Raw genomic sequence first — 15,566 nt, 5'->3', positions numbered from 1 at the left:
CTTAATGTAACACTGATGCCGCTATATGACCTACACAAGTAAACAAGACCATCAGCGAGAAGATTGTCTATTTATATTTAGTTATTCTTAATGCTTGTCATTGGTGCCATTGGGTCGGATTCTGATGAAAAAATCAGATGAAATCATGCAGGTTCACCAAAAACTCCCTCAGTTCAGACTCCAGTCCGGTCCCCTCTGGGACCCAACACCCCGCTGCTGGAGACCCAGGCTGTATTTCTGGGCCCATTGGAGGGAAAAGAGGCCCAGGAGAACCAGAACCACTGAGCGGAGAACTGTCAGACCCTGCTGCGGTAAAATGAGAGGTTTTCTAAAGGGACTCTGGTACTCAGAAACACTACCACTTATACGTGAGTTTTAGGCAATGCATAATTTTCCCATTATATATAATAATGTAGTTGTGTTGTTGTAGCCTGAGTAGCAGCCCATATGTGGATGATCTACTGAACGCCAGTTTGAAGCAGTAAGAGCCGAACTGTGTGCAGAACTCAAGAATGCGTCAGCTAACACAGTTATTCTGGACGACAGTGCTTTCTTTCATTCACACACTGGCTCGGACAAATTGCATCACGCTCCCCAACCGGCTGGTATGTCTATAAATGCAAAAACTCCAATGGGGGAAGTTGTGGGGACTTACATACCTAAACTCGAGTCCTTCTCGAGTTTACAACTTCCTGATTTCAGCTTTCAAATGATCTGATTTACACAATGATGCGCCTGGTTCACAAGATCATATTACAAATGACCTGATCAACCGAAAGTAATTTGACTTGTCAGAGTGGGAAAAGCACAGGTGATACTGATAAAACTAAAGATGGCTCAGTTATATACTCAAGTGTCCCAGAGAGAGTTACAGTGAGCCAGCGTGTGTAATACCTGGATTCAAAGCTGCTAAATGGAATATATTCATCATTAATTTGATTTTTCTTTTCTTACAGCAACATGTCAAACTGTGACATCTGTGAAAAAAGGCCTATTGACGACTGGATGCACAACTCAGGTGGACAGTTTGAATTAAAAGCTTTATTGTTTTGGCATCAGGTTACAATCCAAACAAAGGTGAACAAAGCACAAGGGCGAGGCAGGGAGGCAAAAAAAGGTTTGAAAAGGCAGTCAAGTGATCACAACAGACAGAAATGATTCTCAGGAAGGCTGGCCACAAAGACAGAATTCACAGTAGACAATTCGACAGGTAAGCTGAGAGAAAGCGGCTTGTAGTTATTCTGGGGAGCTCATTCGGGAAATGGAAACAGGTGTGTGCATGAGGGAAACAATGAGGCCTACAGCAGGTCAGAAAAGATCAATAACACTAATATCTGCCCTTTGATAATGAAGCTACAGCTTAGCATAAAGTCTACAACCGGGGGGAACAGAGAGTTGGCTCTGTCCACAGGAGAAGACATTGCATACCAGCACCTATAAAAAAAATCACTGATTACCATGTCACATCTTGTTTGTTTAATCCAAAGTAAAAAAAAAACATAAATTGTTTGTGTTGGATTATTTGTTTTGTCTGGGTGCAGTAATGCAGTGCTAGGCTAGCTGTTTCCCCCTGTTTCCAGCCTTTATGCTAAGCTAAGCTAACCGTCTCTTGGCTGTAGCTTCATATTTAATGGACAGTTACAAGGGTGGCATCAATCCTCTCATCTAACTCTCGGCAAGACAGCGAAAGAGTGCATTTCCCAAAATGCCAAACTAGTCCTTTAAATTAAGATACATTTTCATTTAAATAAAGATAAATTAATGTGACTCCAAAATAGATACATTTCTACTCAAGGCTACTGAAGTGACATGTAATAGTGATGAAAACCTCATAACATCTTTTATGGCATGTGCAACTCTTGGTATGCTATAAAACCGTTTAAACTCTCATTCAATCAACGGAACTTTGCTGTAGGAGAGAGAAAGCTAAAATCAAAGCAGCGCAAAAAACAATTTCACAGACCAGTGTCTTTAAATCCAATCCAACAAACAAAAAAACATGAAGAAATGATTTCATTTTAGAAGTCTATGTTACAGCAACAAGACTAAGACTGACTTCCTTTTCGTTAATGTGTACGGCCCGTACCTGCTGACAGTGTGACTTCAGACACAAAGAGGATTCACATGAGCTGTAGTAAAACACGGCGATAACGAAACGGCTGTTATATTTTTAAACCGTGCTGTGACTCTATAAAGGTCACATATCCTCACATAGAGCTGCTTAAGTAAGCTGTTTTCTGCCTGTTTTAGACTGAAGCACAGCGAGGAACAGCACATGGATGGGAAGATATAAACCCCATGATGACGAGTCACAGACAGGAGCATGTGATTGTGGTTGAGATCCACACGTGGACAATCATCTGGGTGTGCTATTTTAAGATCGGGAAGTGTTCTTTCCTACTATAGAACTCCGAGCAGCTGTCCTGAGAGGATGCGAGTAGTTTTGTGTTATGTGGTCTGGGTTTACATCCCTTTTTATATCCAATGGATTGTTTTTTGTTTTACTTTGTGTTTCAAGTTCTGTGGGAAGTGAACCTGGATTTGAAAGTGACATTTGTTGTTGTTGCTCTCAGAAGGCTGTTTGTTTGTTTTTTTTAAACCCAATGGCCTTCAGTTTATTCACCTTTTTACTTAGAAAACACAGTTTACCCACCTCTGATGGGCTGTTATACATATTTATTACAGTATCAGATGATTTAAGTTATATGTGGGTGGAGTCCGAACATTTGGATTGATAAACAACTCACGGTTTACTTATTAACCAGTAATTAACTTTTCTTAGTTGTCATCATGTTGATACTTTAGTGGCTGTTTAATACTTCACTCACTTTGTTATTCATTTCTGTACTAGTGAGAGAGACAGTTGGAGGTCATGTGAATTTCTATTTTTGATTGTGGAGCTGTTCTTTACTGCAGGAACCGTCTTAAAGATAAGGACTGTTTCCTGACCTGAGATCAGGTGCTTCTGCTCTATAAATGTGCTTTATGAGCTCCAACTGTACTCTGTGTCAAAGATCAGAGTTTAAAATACGATTTGTCTTTATTTTTAATGCTGGCTGGTGTTTTCTTATATGATGGCTACTTCACGTCGCAGTGGCAGAGTGAAAGAAAGAAAACAACGCTGTGCATTTGAATTATGTAAATTATTGTCCACCTATTCTGAAACTGACACTAGTATACTTTGCAAATTCAGATTTTTACATTTACTGTTTAAATGAAAGAAAAGTAGAATATGGAGAATCAATTTTTACTTGAGTAAGAGTACAACAAAGTATGAGCATCAAAATATACCTTTTGTGCCAAAGGTATACTTATTCATCATGCACTTTAATGTTGCAGCTGGTAAAGGTGGGGCTAATTTGTATGTCTTTGTATGTCCTGAATATCCAATTAAGTCCCATTTTATCTTAACCTCTTGTAACACATCATAATTCATTTGTTTATAATATTTTGTATTGTTAATATGAATCTGCCACAACTTATGTGGCGTAAAAAACACAATAGTTGCCTCTGAATTGTGGCAGAAAATGAAATACTTCAGTAATGTACCTCAAGATGATACTTAAGTGCATCACTTAAGTATCCAGACTGCAAACTCCAGCTCGGTGCTGTTGTTGTATCGGTCATGCGAACTAAACTGCTGACTTTGCATGTCCCTCAGCAGCAGCAGACTGGGTGTTGATCCCTAAATGTTGGACTGCACCTTTAACGTCCCTGAACGCGCCTTGTGGTTGTGTTCGTCCAATTAGTGTGTAGGTGGAGCTCAGGAAGAGACCGACTACCGACACACGGACGGGCACGGATCTGAGGTTTTTTTTTCAGTTCCTGAACGCGGAGAAGAAGGAAAAAACCCGCGTGAAGTTACTCTTCAGCTGCAGAAAGTTGACCCCAGACTGTTGATCGAGTCCGATGGTGTGGGAGGAAGATTTCCCGATGATTGAAGTATCGATACCATCGATGGAGAGGGAAGTGGACGAGTCGGGGAAGACCAGAAAGGTGAGGACGCCGTTTGATCTGTTGTCACTTTAACTTTTGGTCGCTTTTTTTTCTCGGCAGCGTAACAACACGTTAACTTGATCTTCCTCCATATTCACTTTTTTCTATTCTAACCTGCCGCGTGTCTAGTTTGGTGATAACTGCGACACCAGGTGAGCCAGGTAACCTGCAGGTAGAAGAGTGAACGTGAGCTCAGCTCAGGATTTTCCCTCCAGCGGTGCAAGAAATACTCAGACAATAAAACTACCGAAATATCAATGGAGTCTGGCATTTGAATTTTGCTTTGAAATAAATAACTGCTGATAGTAAGCGAGTAGGCTGCACAGTCGCGTACTGTAGTCTTACTTAGTACAACTTTGAGGTACTTGTACCGTCCTTGAGTATTTCCATTTTTTTTGCTACTTTATACTTCACCACAGTATAATAATAATTATACATTTTATTTATAGAGCGCTTTTCAGAATACTCAGACACTTTACATTGAAATCATATTTTCTATATATATATTTTTTCTATATATATATTTTTTCTATATATATATATATATATATATATATATATATATATATATGCACACACAGAGTGTCCAGAGTACCCAGCACTGGGAACCAGACTGGGTGTATCTTATGTAAAGACTCATTAATGCCTCGGTTTCTCAGTTTAATAACTCTTTGTTTCACTATAGTTCTCTATGTTAGCAGTTAAAGTACACAGACTTCCAGAGAACAGTCACCTAATGAACTGTAATAAATTGCATTCACATCTACATTTTAGACTAATGCAAAATAAAAAAAACGACACTAACCTGGGGAATTTCTGCAGTGTGCTGAACTGACCTGTTTGGTTTTATCATCTCAGTCTGAGAACACAATACGTTTGACTCGTGTTCCTTTCTGTTGACATTACTGATAAAGTATATAAGCAGGAACCGTATGACGAGGACGTCCTGCTATTTGTTCTCCAGTGCAGCACAATGCTCTTTTTTAAATTACTTTTTGAATCCTGATTCTCATTGTTTTTGAATAAAATATCAAACATTCAAAGAACAATATAGTTTGTTTATATTCAGATATAACGGATATATTTGATTGTCTTCACTTTTTAAATGTTGTGGATGATAAAGTTGGTAAATTAATACCACATGTAGCACATGTAATTATATTTAATATCTCTTGGTTATTTAATCCTAAGAAGATTGGAGAACCATGTCTATATATTTTTGTCATTTTAAAAAGCATGACGCACTTTAAATGTCCAACCTGACACACATTAAATTCACTAAATGACGGATTGTGATTAAAACCTCTTTTGTTTGCAGCGTTTCAGAGTTGAAGTCTTGTTTCACGGGAGGAAACATTTTGTGCTCCGAAGAAGCAGCGAGTTCCAGACTCTCCACAGAAAAGTAAGTCGCTTTAGAGTCACAATTAATCCAACGTTGTTGAATTATTGACTGTTTCCTGTATGGAGCGCTGCATATTATGTTATGAGATGTTTACGTTTTTTGTAACTCAAAATAAGACTGTTAACATGGATTTAAGATCACAAGGAAGCTTCACTTTGATGGTCTTTTACATTTGTAAGAATATGCATTGAGGTTCTTCATTTGGTTCAAGGTTCAGCTTTGTTGTTCTTATACGATAAAGGACTGCACGCACAGAGAATAACATAATGTTTAAATATTTAAATTAAAATCGCATTAAACAATAAAATAGAGCAAAGTATATAAAGGTAGCACTAAAGAGAAAAAGAAAAAAAACTAAATTATATTAACAAGGAATATATACAGTAAAAATATGTACAATATGTAGTGCAAAAGTTGAGTTTACAGTGTACAAAGAGCTACTTTGAAAAGATCATTTAAAAAAATATGTTAACTCATTCAACATTTGCATCCATGCTTCTTCTTCCCTTGCCTTCCATCAGCACTTTGCTACGTGTCTTGGTACATTATCAACGTACAATCATTGGAATAGTGTGAAACAAACAGTAAGAAGTGAATCATGCTCACACACGCGGGGGCCCATTCAGAAAAGTGCTTCTATTGGTCAACAACTACCGTTCAATTTCAGCTATTTTGTGTCGCGTGCCGTCAGATTTGTTCTATCTTGTGGTTCCTGCAGCTCAGGAAGATCATCCAGACTCCAGATTTCCCGAGCAAAAGGAACCCCCTTCTGAGGACCAAACCTCTGGAGGAGAGGAGGCAGGAGTTGGAGGACTACATCCAGGTGACACGTCCAGTCCAGTGAGGCGGCAACTTCTTCAGCAGCAGCTCTCTGTGATGCCCAAGTGCCATTGTGCAAGACAAGAATCTCCATCAGGGGTTTTTGACCTCACTAAGCGAGCGACACAACTTACTTTATGTAGCTCTTTTCAAAACATAAGTTCAAATCAATCAGTCAAGTTTTATTTATATAGCATCTTTCAAGCAAATCAAAAGCAATTAAAGTGCTTTACAAATCATTGACCCGATGAAAATGGAAAGATGAGACCAATGCACACCAAATGAAGTCAGGGAAATTAACAAATATACAATACAACACTGAATAAATGGATTGTTGTAAAACAGGAAAATGTTAATAAATGTAAAATTAGACGAAATAAACTGTATAAATACTAAAACACTGTATGAAAATCAAGCTTCATAATAAGCAATAATAATAAAAAAAGCATAAACTTATAAAACACTAGATAAAAGCCAGACTGACTAGATGGGTTAATATTTTCTGTTCAGTATTTTACAGGAATAGGAAAAGTAAAAGCGGAGACAGAGAAGACAAAATATAAAACAAAGAAAAAATAAGTGAATAAACCACAAAGTAAAAGTTATAGAATCAAGTGAAAGTGTTTAAAGTGCTTTAAGAAGATTAGGCTTCTCTGAGACAGTTCAAGAGTCGAGGAGCAACAACAGCGAAAGACTAAAAGAACATTCTTTACTCTACAAAAGCTTTGACATCACGCATGACACGACATTTCACATCCTTAAAATGATTTGAGCCAAAAACACATTTTTTTACAAGTCGGGATTGTTCTCTGTTGCTGCAGGACGTCATCTACCAAGACGAAGACGTGCCGCAGGTGCTGCTGGACTTCCTCCACGTGAAGCACTTTCACACGGGGATCAAGGTCAGCAGCATGGAGTAAGTCCTTCAGTCTTCTGACCGACTCCTCTGACCCAGAGATGCTGGACACGCTGCTAAATTTAGGCCCTCTATTTTTTTGGATTGGGGGGCAATGCGGCAACATAGTAAAACTTTCAACACATTTCTCCCAGTGTTGTGGAGCAGCCACTGGTCCCATTAAAGGAAGGACAGTAGTGTTCTGTGTGTGGGATCGTCCTCTTTCTAAAAGACCATATTTATAAACAAACAGGAAATGACTTGATGTATCACAGAGTAGCGTCTGTAATGTTTCTTTAAAGTCGTATTCACGGCCCTTTATTTTGACAGTGTCTTCTCAGGAAGTCTGTAATAGTTGTTTTTTTATTATTTCAGATCACTTGATGATTTGGACAGTCAGGATTACAGGTGAGCTCTCTACTGGTGTTTGTGTGGTGCAGTATGTGTACCGTGTCCACTAGAAAGACGGTGGTGAGCTATTGTGCACAGATTACTCTTCTGGTCTCTGCAAGACCATTATTTCAGTGATGACGGAAGCATTTTCATGACCACAATATAAAACGTTTTATATCTTTCCTTTTGAGAATGGTGTTTTTCTTTTTAGTCCTGCAGGTTGATACTAATGCAATCAGACAGTTTGGAAACGTTTCCCGTCTCTAGTCTGGATGCCACTCCACAAATCAACACATCCAGGCCACCATACTTTTTTAACTTCTTCTGTCTGCAGAGCGTTACGGCGATGATTATCATTGCACAACATAAGTCAGTGTGTGTTGTATTCAAGGGCTCCTGGATTCAGTTCTCCCTCCTATATAACACGTTTGGTCCTGTTGTTTATATCATACAAACGTCTGTTCCAGCACCCAACCTCCTTATCCTGCTCCTGGCACCTTCAACTTAACCAGAATATGAGCATAACATGACAGTTATACTACTTCACAACAATGATGAAAGTTGGTATACACATCTTAAAGTTTGAAGTATTAATGTTACGTAAGACTAATGTATTACTTTTGTTTCCTCAGTTATCCGTTACCAAATCAGCGAGTGTTGGGATTCTTTCAGGATCCTTATGTCTCCGACTGCACATCAGGTGGAACTACACACGGTAACAGCTGCTGACTCTGTAGTTGTGAATTTAAAAGCATTAAAAAGCATGACGACCTCGTTCCGACTAATACCGCTGAGCTCTCGTCTCGTCCTGCAGATCTCCCAGATGTTGTCGTGGACGGTGTTCTTCAGGGTTTTTATACCCGGGACGTCCGGGTCAGCTTCACGGCTCCCGTTCTCACCAAGCCCGACCCCCCCACCTCTATAGAGGCCTGAGATCACAGTTACATGCAGGATGTAATGTTTAAAAATAGAATATACAATACAAGCAAATGCACAATGCCAGCAAGGAAGATTAAAGAAAAGGCATGATGCCAAAAAAAACGTATGGAGGCGTTTGTACATAAGTGTTAGGGTCAAACACAGTCAGTCTTTTTTTCGGCCGTGGTATTTTAAAGCATTTTTTTAGTGTAAACAAATGATTTACTGATGTAATGATGTACTTTTACATCATGTTTATATTGAAATTATAATAAGTAATCAAACAGGATGCATCCTGTTTTTCTAGTTGAACTGAGCTGTAGGACAAGTGATGTTTTTTTCCGTCAAAACACATATTACTTACATGATTTTAATATATTTCTATTTCCACCAGTACCTTATTAACCTACATACATTAATACAGATTGCCTTTATTCAGCATTCCAACAATGAACAGAGCTGTAAGAGTTCAAGCTGGCACAACAACATAAAGCAGTCCTATACAAATCAAAACAACTACTATCAGAACAAACTTGGCATAAAAACAAAAAGATGGAAGTAGAAATATAGATAAAACCTCTATGGCAACAGCGGACGTGATCACCAGGTTGAAGACTGTACTTTTGACGACTCTCTCGAGTCTCTCCTTGATTGGCATCCAAAGTTGAGCCCCAACCTGAAAGATGACACGGTGAAGTTAGGTGACCTCTTGTTGGCGAAGCAACAATGCTGCTGCTGAAGGTAGTGCAGAACGTCTCACCACTAAGTCATCAGTCCCGCTGTCGCCACCATCAGGATGCACCCTGTTACGATGTTTATTAGTAAAAGCATACGCATGACTAAATGTAAAATAAATACCCACAATTATACATCGTATTTTTGGTCGTTGTCATAGTGACATGATATGTTTCAGCAAAGTGCTGTCCCGTTCATATTTACACCATTTCAAGCCCTCACAGTCTCTCACACTCCACCACTTACCAGGTGACGTCAGGAAGTCCCTGAGGGTTCAGGGTTTGAGGCCTTAGGGGGGACATTGGGCCAAGGTAACAATAAAGACAGACGCCCCACCGCGCCTTGTGAGACGAACTGGTATCATTCGTTTTGCTTAGACAATTAAATGTCAGTGGAACCACAGAATACTACAGTCAGTGGTGGAAGAAATATTCAGATCCTTTACTTGAGTAAAAGTATCAGCAAAATGTACTGACAGTATTAACCGGTATGTTGCATTTTACTGCTGTAGATGTTAAAGAGTGTGCTAATTTGAACGAGCACTGCTCAGAATAACGCTTCAGTTTGTCAGAAACATTGTTTAGGCAGGTGTCATGCAGGTACAGTGTTAATCATTTGCAGCCTATAACTAAATGTCAGTTTGACCTACCTTTATGGTGGTCTTTTTCTGCCTCATGCTCTGGTGCTCTCTGCGTACCAACCAGTCAGGTTTCCTCCTTTTTAAAGTCCTCCTCTCCCATGCCCCGTTATTGTTATTATAGTATTTAATACATTGTATTTAGTGTGTCAGTGTATTTAATTGCTGGGAAGGAAACTGAAATAGCGAGCGAATGATCAAAATATGTAAATCTTCCTGCTCTCATTGTGGAGATGTAAAAAATACAACTTTCCACTCAAGAAGAAGCATTCATCATGCTTTCTGATGGCTGTGTATTAAAACCTCAAATGCTTTTAACAATGAGACAATAAACGTACCAGCTTTAGAAGAGATTTAATAACTCTGTAATTACAGATTAGAAACTCCGAGTACAATTACCTATTTATACAGCTGATAAATCATAAAATGTCGTTCTTTCAAAATACAAAAATAAGTCACTGGACACATGTACCATACAAAATGCAATAAATAGTGATAAAAAATAACACCAAAAACATGCAGTCTGTTTGAGAGTTAGAAAATGTGACCGTGGTGGACACTTTCTCTCTTGTGCGTCACACTGCGAGGCCTCAGGAAACGGTATGACTTCTCTTTCTTGTGGCGTCGTCAGAAGGTTTGTCAGCCTCATTGATGCATCATGCTACTAGTACAGCTGGTATCTGGTTTCTGTTCAGCGAACCTCTCCAACTGCAGTGGTCCCGCATCATGTTGTCCGCTGACTGGCCTACAATGTCCATTTCTGCAAGACACCACAATGCAAACCGAGATGATGGGTTGTGCTGCTCGCAGAAGGAGAAGTCATTGACAGTTCCGCAGATTTATTTTACTTCTAGAAACCACCCATGAGGTCCCTCTAGTTCCAACTAAACATAATTATGTTAACATGGTGCCTACACTACCTGTGTGCTACGGCAGACAGGCCTGTTTGTTCTCCTCTCCTCGGCCTCCTTTAGTTGGTGGAGTTGCTGCTTCGCCTCGTGTCACCAGGCAGCCCACTACAGCTTTCATACTCTGGATCCACCTGCTCCTCTTTGATTGCCATCCTCTTCGCATCCTCTGCGGAACAAAAACGCAACATAGAGGAGTTAGATCTTCATCTAAGACATAAATATGTCAGTACAAATATCCCAGTAAGCGCGTATGTCTCTGAATCCAAACGAGCCAGGGAGTTTATTTCAGGGAGTGTATTTCGATCCAACACCTGTTTCAGCAGTGCCGACTTGTTGCCGTTTACCTTTTGCTAGATGCAGATCGAACGAGTACTGCGTCTCCTCCACCTCGATCTTGGGTACCAGGCCTTTCATCTGGTCCCGCAGCTCCTTCAGCTTGATGTAGAAATGTACCTTGTCCTGCGCGCGGGGAAACTGGGCACAGCGAGGGCTCGATGACGGCATCAGGTAGCACACCTAGGAGAAGTGAAATATGCCGTGAATATGCATGTCGTTTGTTTTGTTGAGCACATTTCAAGAGGGATCCAGGTGCTGCTTCAACGTACCGTTTCAGTTTCTGGGATTTTGTACGGCTGCAGACCAAATTCGAGATTCTTCGCCTTTACACCAAAAGTTTCTTTGCAGAATATTTCATAAATACCTGCAAAAATCAACAAATGTCAACACACTGTTAAACTCACCCGATGGCTTTACGAATAAGCCATCTAAACACTTCAGAGTTCAGTAGTTTCGGTGTTTTAATAAGTTTACCTTTTCCATTAAAAGCTGCTATTAATGGTTTGTATTTCTGCAGCTTGTCAAGTAACTGTCGACCTCCTTCTCGAATCTCCTTACTGGGACAAAAAAAAACATAAAATCAGAAAAATATCCGTTTGTTTCAAAGGACACACTGGATGACATCGGGCGATTCTTAAGAAGTTCCTCCCTAACTTAATAGATCAATGCAATTTCTTTGGTATTGACCTGGAGAGGTCCTTGCTGCCGGGCGTGGTCCTCTCTACCATGTTGGTGAAGCCGATGTTATATGTCTCCGGCAGGCTCTGGTCATGCATGAAGTTGAGCTGCTCGTCAGTTAGACCAGAGAGAAACAGACATTTCCCTGGATAGGAAAGAAGAGTTGGACATCTAGTTAGCCAAGCGGCTATCGAGACACAAAAAATAAGTGATGAAAGACTGGACCCAGACTAGTTTTTTTTTAATAGGTTATTGTAGCTTCACTGCATCTACGGGAATACATCAGCTGGTTTGTTTTTAAGCATAATTCAGTAAGCTGACGGACAGTAAAAGTCTTTTTTGTGCTGAGATTGAGGCAAAGTGAGCAACAGCACCAGTATCAAACATGTTTGGTGGCCTTATAAGAACAACAGTAAAGGGTGCGCAAAACATAAAGGAAAATAAATGGCGAATATTATAAAAGTGAAAAATTCTTTAAAGAAACGGATTGTGTTCAATGAAATACTTTAGAAACGGTGTGATATAACAAATACGTAAAAGTTTATGAAAATCATTGGGAACCCTGATTTCAGCAACTTCTTCTTTTGAAAACCTGTCTGTCAAAGATTGATGATACATTTGTAAATTGCATTTCTACATTTTCTATCGACCCCTTAAGTGTTTCAATGAGCACGTAAAAAAGTCAAAATTCCCTGGATTTCAACTCACAGAAATGGTTTCCTGGGTTCGGATAATGGCGTCCTTTGAAGGCTGACAATAGTCCCGGGTTAATTCCAATCTGAGGGGAGAAGCATGAAGTCGTTACCAGGTGTTTTTTAAAATTAAAAAAAATACACTAATAGTCGTCCAGTAAATAGCTCACTATCAGAATGTCCAGATTGTAGGTGATAACGTCAGGCAGGGTTTTGGTCATAACCTCGGCCACCGACATGCCGTTGAAGCGGTTGAGAGCCCTCTTGGCTTTTTTCGCGGCCTCGATCTCGTTCTCCTCCTCCTGCGTCTTGCCATCCTCCGCTGGCTGCTTTGGAGGCCGGCCTCTCTTCTTCTTCACCGGAGTCACAACTAGGACAGAGAGGAGGAACAAAAACAAACGGTATGAGCCAATTAATCCCGTATTTGTATTGGGTAAAATCATTCATGTTGGCATGGCATATTACGTAACTTCAGATATTATTTAAGTTTGTATCGTGGTGTGTTTTACTATGAATACATGCATGTATGTTGCCTTAAAGTGCACAGGTAATAGGGCCGTAGTGCAGTATTTTTAGTGCACATGACAAAGTAGGGTTGGAAAGTGACAGTCTTTGGAAAATGAAGTCCTCTTCCATACCTTGAGCGGCAGCAGCAGGCTGAGGTTGGTGCTGAACACTCGGCTCCAGCTGCTGTATTGTATGTTGGTGGTGCAGGTGCGCAGGATGCTGCTGCTGCTGCTGCTGCTGCTGCTCCCTGAGGTGCGGCTGGTAGGTCAGCTCCTGGTAGTGATTTTGGGCCGGGGGGTTATAGTTCTGGTAAAAAGGTTCCTGGTAGACAGTTGGTTCCCGGTGGACAGACAGCTCGGCCATGACGAGGTCATCTCTGGGCCCTTCTGCGTAGTGGCCCATGTTGTGATACGACATCACATGCTGCGCCTCGGGGTGCTGCTGGCTGGACTGGTACCTAGAAAACGGAGGAGGAGAAGGAAGGAAGGAAGGAAGGTGAGACAAAGAAGAAAAACGAAACGGGACCCGGACAAAGCAAGAAAGGACAAATGATGTCTGGTGCTCAATGGGGTGCGTGGAGAAGTGTTTTTTTGAGGCAAACTTACAAGACACGATACGTACAAACACACATGCGCTGATATACACCTGTTTGTATTCTCTGCATTTCATTCAGTGTAGAGCATGTGAGTCCAGCTCTAACAGTAGATTTCCTCGCTCTAATTGCAGCTGGGTTGGTTTTTTCAGCCTCTAACCTGCGACACTCATTGCATCCACAAATCTTTTTAACACCGACTTTGATGTGCGCTCAGGTAAGGCGGACCACAATGGAATGAAGACATACAAACAACTGTGATTAATGTGAAGCCAACTACAGGTCAAGAGTTTCTTATATGGTCCCGTTCATTCCACAGTTGGCAGAAAGGGCTGCGTAAGAGCCACTGTATTTATATGAAGCCTGTAGCAAGTCATGTTGTAATAACTGCATAATAATATAGTAACAAGTCCAATATTTAAGAAATATCATTGTCAATTTACCAAACCAGCTACAGAGTACAAAAACATCACATTGTAACTGGCAATTACATTTGCCAGTTAATTACATGTATTGAATTACAACTTAGGGTACTTTTTATACAAGCTGTTGGTCCACTTCCCATTTAAAAAAGGACAATTTATGTTAAAATGGTTATTATCCTTAATAATTACACTGCCACTTGCTACAAGCCTAAATACAAAGAATACAGGTATGTTTGATGTCGTGTGTCAGATGCTATTTATTTATTTTCTCCATCTCATGCATGAAAATGAAGACGTCAGGGAGATAAACATGAGAAGTTTTCCATGACCTGCCACCTCCGACACCAACTCACCACTGCTGAAAATAATCCGTAGGTACCGTCAGTGATGTATACTGGTTTTCTTCCATCTTAACTGTTGATTTATTTGAATACATTAACATTCATTCTGCTGCCAAAAGCATTAATGCACACTGGAGATGTGAGCTGTGTGGAGTTTGTAGCACATACGGTACACAAAGAAGACTTATGGACGCTGCTACAGGAAGATGGAAGATTTAGCTAACAGTTAGCCAACAACGTAACGCGGTCCTACGGCTGTCTTGAAACCGCACGAGACCTCTAGGTTAACGAGACATGAAGGTATTTGAGCGAACTACCGTACCTGTCATACATTTTGTTCTTTAGTTTTCAAATAGGAAGACTGGGGGCTGGGATTCCTCCCAAAACAAAGACCATTTAAACGCTCAATAATTCATTTAGCGCAGGTTGAGTGAACGCTTACCGCCACCTCTTGGTCAGGAGGTGTACTGCATGGGTCTAACTAAAAAGGATAATTTAGGATGTCTAGTCACGTTGCACAACTTTATTATTACAACCGATGATTGATGATTACAAAGTAAATCAGTACACATTATTTATTGATTTTTAACATCTTGAAATTACAGTGTATGGAAATCGACTGTGTGAGTTCGTACAAACTACCGCTAGATGGCGGAAGATCTCGTACGTATGAAAGTACCAGCCCGAATTTACACTGCAGACGAACGTAGCAGTCAAAGATAATAGTGTGTTTACTTAAAGTGCATCACTCCACATTAAAAACAGGACCAGTCAAAAACACACAAATGGGGAAAAGTCCACATCTAAACCCTCCAGATCATCCACATTTGTTGGGGCAATTTCTCCAATGTACCTTTCTTTAAATGGCATAACAAAGTAAGTTAAAACATATTATAAGTAACACAAAATCGTAACCGTTGTGGTATCCGTAAATAGAGGCGGAGTGAGACTCTTCTCATATATTTTATCTCTGCGTTAGCTAACAGCGTGACCTGAGTCCCAATGACAGACATTTGGGCTTTACTATGGTGAAAATTAGATTCACGTTGCGGTCTCTTATTTAAAAGACGTTGAAATCAACAAGGTGAGGTCTTACTGGCGCCATTATATGTCAGCTTGTGTCTATTGCTGTGTTGCCATTTATCTGTTTTTAGCCCTAACATTACACCACGGCTAACAAACACAGTGACGTTAGCTTCCTTGTCACTGGATGTACTATGCAGGTGATTAACAATCATATACTATATATGTATGTATGTGTATATGTATATGTGTGTGTATATGTATAT

At 40.2% G+C, this 15,566-nt stretch overlaps 3 protein-coding genes across 10 annotated transcripts in view; 2 read left to right on the top strand and 1 right to left on the bottom strand.

Annotated features, from left to right (window-relative positions):
• The first annotated feature begins 3,734 nt into the window (after window positions 1–3,734).
• On the top strand, window positions 3,735–8,527 carry snx22 (sorting nexin 22). Of its 2 annotated transcripts, XM_031866051.1 has the most exons (7): window positions 3,736–3,996; window positions 5,315–5,398; window positions 6,117–6,221; window positions 7,039–7,133; window positions 7,488–7,520; window positions 8,138–8,220; window positions 8,320–8,527. In XM_031866051.1, the coding sequence occupies exons 1-7, from the start codon at window positions 3,910–3,912 to the stop codon at window positions 8,436–8,438; spliced, it is 606 nt and encodes a 201-aa protein (XP_031721911.1). In that variant the 5' UTR covers window positions 3,736–3,909; the 3' UTR covers window positions 8,439–8,527. The 2 variants fall into 2 exon arrangements, with proteins under 2 accessions (XP_031721920.1, XP_031721911.1); XM_031866060.1 differs by lacking the exon at window positions 6,117–6,221 and having other exon boundaries at window positions 3,735–3,996.
• A 1,606-nt stretch (window positions 8,528–10,133) lies between these two features.
• tdg.2 (thymine DNA glycosylase, tandem duplicate 2) lies at window positions 10,134–14,681 on the bottom strand. Of its 5 annotated transcripts, XM_031866027.1 has the most exons (11): window positions 14,600–14,681; window positions 14,290–14,350; window positions 13,051–13,376; window positions 12,583–12,782; window positions 12,429–12,498; window positions 11,730–11,865; window positions 11,517–11,599; window positions 11,312–11,406; window positions 11,051–11,222; window positions 10,716–10,872; window positions 10,134–10,555 (listed from the first exon to the last, which is right to left on the bottom strand). In XM_031866027.1, exons 1-10 carry the CDS (start codon window positions 14,604–14,606, stop codon window positions 10,766–10,768), a joined length of 1,257 nt encoding a protein of 418 aa, XP_031721887.1. In that variant the 5' UTR covers window positions 14,607–14,681; the 3' UTR covers window positions 10,134–10,555; window positions 10,716–10,765. The 5 variants fall into 5 exon arrangements, with proteins under 5 accessions (XP_031721887.1, XP_031721870.1, XP_031721880.1 ...); XM_031866010.1 differs by having other exon boundaries at window positions 13,051–14,350; window positions 14,600–14,679; XM_031866020.1 differs by having other exon boundaries at window positions 14,290–14,674.
• The window catches only part of uqcc6 (ubiquinol-cytochrome c reductase complex assembly factor 6), an 8,226-nt gene continuing 6,931 nt past the window's right edge, over window positions 14,272–15,566 (top strand). Inside the window, exon 1 of one of the 3 annotated variants that reach the window (XM_031866104.1) lies at window positions 14,272–14,307. The gene's annotated coding sequence lies outside the window, so the exon portion shown is untranslated. Of the gene's footprint in view, window positions 14,308–15,261; window positions 15,501–15,566 lie in introns of those variants that run through there. The other 2 variants (XM_031866085.1, XM_031866096.1) reach the window with 2 other exon arrangements.

Source organism: Anarrhichthys ocellatus, unplaced genomic scaffold, assembly GCF_004355925.1.
Source record: "Anarrhichthys ocellatus isolate YVR2014 unplaced genomic scaffold, GSC_Weel_1.0 scaffold2, whole genome shotgun sequence".
Lineage (NCBI taxonomy): Eukaryota > Metazoa > Chordata > Actinopteri > Perciformes > Anarhichadidae > Anarrhichthys > Anarrhichthys ocellatus.
This window is presented reverse-complemented; position numbering and strand designations above follow the sequence as displayed.

Excerpts from the sequence above, each read along its gene's own strand:
- snx22 (XM_031866051.1), top strand. The coding sequence starts at position 3,910 with ATGGTGTGGGAGGAAGATTTCCCGATGATTGAAGTATCGATACCATCG. Across the intron at positions 3,997-5,314 it reads AGTCGGGGAAGACCAGAAAG|CGTTTCAGAGTTGAAGTCTT; the intron begins GTGAGGACGCCG and ends TTTTGTTTGCAG. Across the intron at positions 8,221-8,319 it reads ATCAGGTGGAACTACACACG|ATCTCCCAGATGTTGTCGTG; the intron begins GTAACAGCTGCT and ends CTCGTCCTGCAG.
- tdg.2 (XM_031866010.1), bottom strand. The coding sequence starts at position 13,588 with ATGAAATGCAGAGAATACAAACAGGTGTATATCAGCGCATGTGTGTTT. Across the intron at positions 11,866-12,428 it reads GAACCCAGGAAACCATTTCT|GGAAATGTCTGTTTCTCTCT; the intron begins GTGAGTTGAAAT and ends TTTCCTATCCAG. Across the intron at positions 11,600-11,729 it reads GGCAGCAAGGACCTCTCCAG|TAAGGAGATTCGAGAAGGAG; the intron begins GTCAATACCAAA and ends TTTTTGTCCCAG.